Raw genomic sequence first — 1375 nt, forward strand, 5'->3', positions numbered from 1 at the left:
CCCTGCTACAGTACATGTATTCCCCATGATATAGAGTAAATGGATCGCCCAGATTTTATTCCAAAGCTTAAACTGGTAATTATTTGAAATCTTGAATCTTTTAAGAGTTAAAAGAGTCTAAGTGGAACAATTGAGAGAGAGAGATTTGCATAAACTCTTCTAGATTAGAGATATGTATGATCCTGAGTTTTAGTATTTCTAGGATTGCTTTTATGTTAGGTGATTTCCCCTTATTGTTGCCCTTGACAAAAAACTGAACGATGGAATTAATACCTCATGCTTCTGATCAACGGGAGGAATATTGCGGCCAAAGAAGGTACCCTCACCACCTGCATCTTCGTTGAAAGGATCATTATAAGTCCCATCTGCTGTCCTATAAGGGTAATCAACCGGATTAAATCGAACCCCAACCGGCGTGCCGCCGACGTTAATGAGGTTGTATTGTTGGTGAAGGTGTCTCCGAATGAGCAGATATATAATCCCCAACAACACCGGTAACCTATGCCATATCCCCAATTTATCAACGCTGTGCATTATCTGCACCAACACACACCAACAACAAAAAATTATGTTAAGATGGGCATTTTCTAACACTTGAAATACTACTAACTATTAATTACCAGGAAAAGAAGTTTATCAAAGAATGTCATTCTAGAGACAAGTCCATGGAAGTCCTGGTGGATGAAATGATAGAATGGTGCAGCCAGGAGAGTCTGCAGAAATGCCATTGTTGGAGATATCTAGCTTGTTTCTTCTCTAATATTTGTTTTTCCCTTCCTCTTAAATATTGCATAGGTTTATATATATATGGGAGAACACTGAACAAGGCAGGCTTGGACATGCCTATCTATTTATAATCATATATAGACCTGAATGGTTGGGATTGGCCTAAGTTAAGATTTATGCCACATTTGAGGAAATGGAATTTTGAATTTTGATGTTATGATAAAAATGAAATCTGCTAAGAATTAATTACATCAAATGTATCATTGAAGATGACATCATCTTTTGAGATTCTTAATTTTTTTTAATTAATTATCCATCATTTTTTGTTTTTTCTACGAGAACTTTCTTGTTTGTTATTTTATTTCTTAGATCCAGTTTTACTTCACCTATGATAAAACGTAATGATAAGGGTCCTTTGCATATTCATCACAAATATGCACCGACTATAAAATCGCAATGGTGGATTTTTCTTCACCCACAATGAAGAAAAACCCTTCTTATTATTATTATTTTTTTTTCATATTATTTGAAATGAAATTTTGAGTTATTTATTATTCTATTCACACATGTATGTTTTAATGCAAGTAAGAATGGATCAAGGGGCAAATGTGAACACGTATGCTAGCCATCATTAGAAACAAAACTCGAA

The 1375-nt window shown here is 34.6% G+C and overlaps 1 protein-coding gene across 2 annotated transcripts in view; it reads right to left on the minus strand.

Moving 5' to 3' along the window:
- Positions 1 to 833, minus strand: part of LOC122081730 (alpha-dioxygenase 1-like) — a 5848-nt gene extending 5015 nt beyond the window's left edge. The window contains exons 1-2 of one of the 2 annotated variants that reach the window (XM_042648966.1): positions 621 to 833; positions 274 to 537 (exon numbers count right to left, since the gene is read on the minus strand). In XM_042648966.1, the coding sequence (XP_042504900.1) occupies positions 274 to 537; positions 621 to 728 (372 nt within the window). In that variant the 5' untranslated portion in view covers positions 729 to 833. The remainder of the gene's footprint in view (positions 1 to 273; positions 538 to 620) is intronic. The other variant, XM_042648957.1, reaches the window with a different exon arrangement.
- Positions 834 to 1375: the final 542 nt, after the last annotated feature.

The sequence above is a fragment of the Macadamia integrifolia genome, chromosome 1, assembly GCF_013358625.1.
Source record: "Macadamia integrifolia cultivar HAES 741 chromosome 1, SCU_Mint_v3, whole genome shotgun sequence".
Classification (NCBI taxonomy): domain Eukaryota; kingdom Viridiplantae; phylum Streptophyta; class Magnoliopsida; order Proteales; family Proteaceae; genus Macadamia; species Macadamia integrifolia.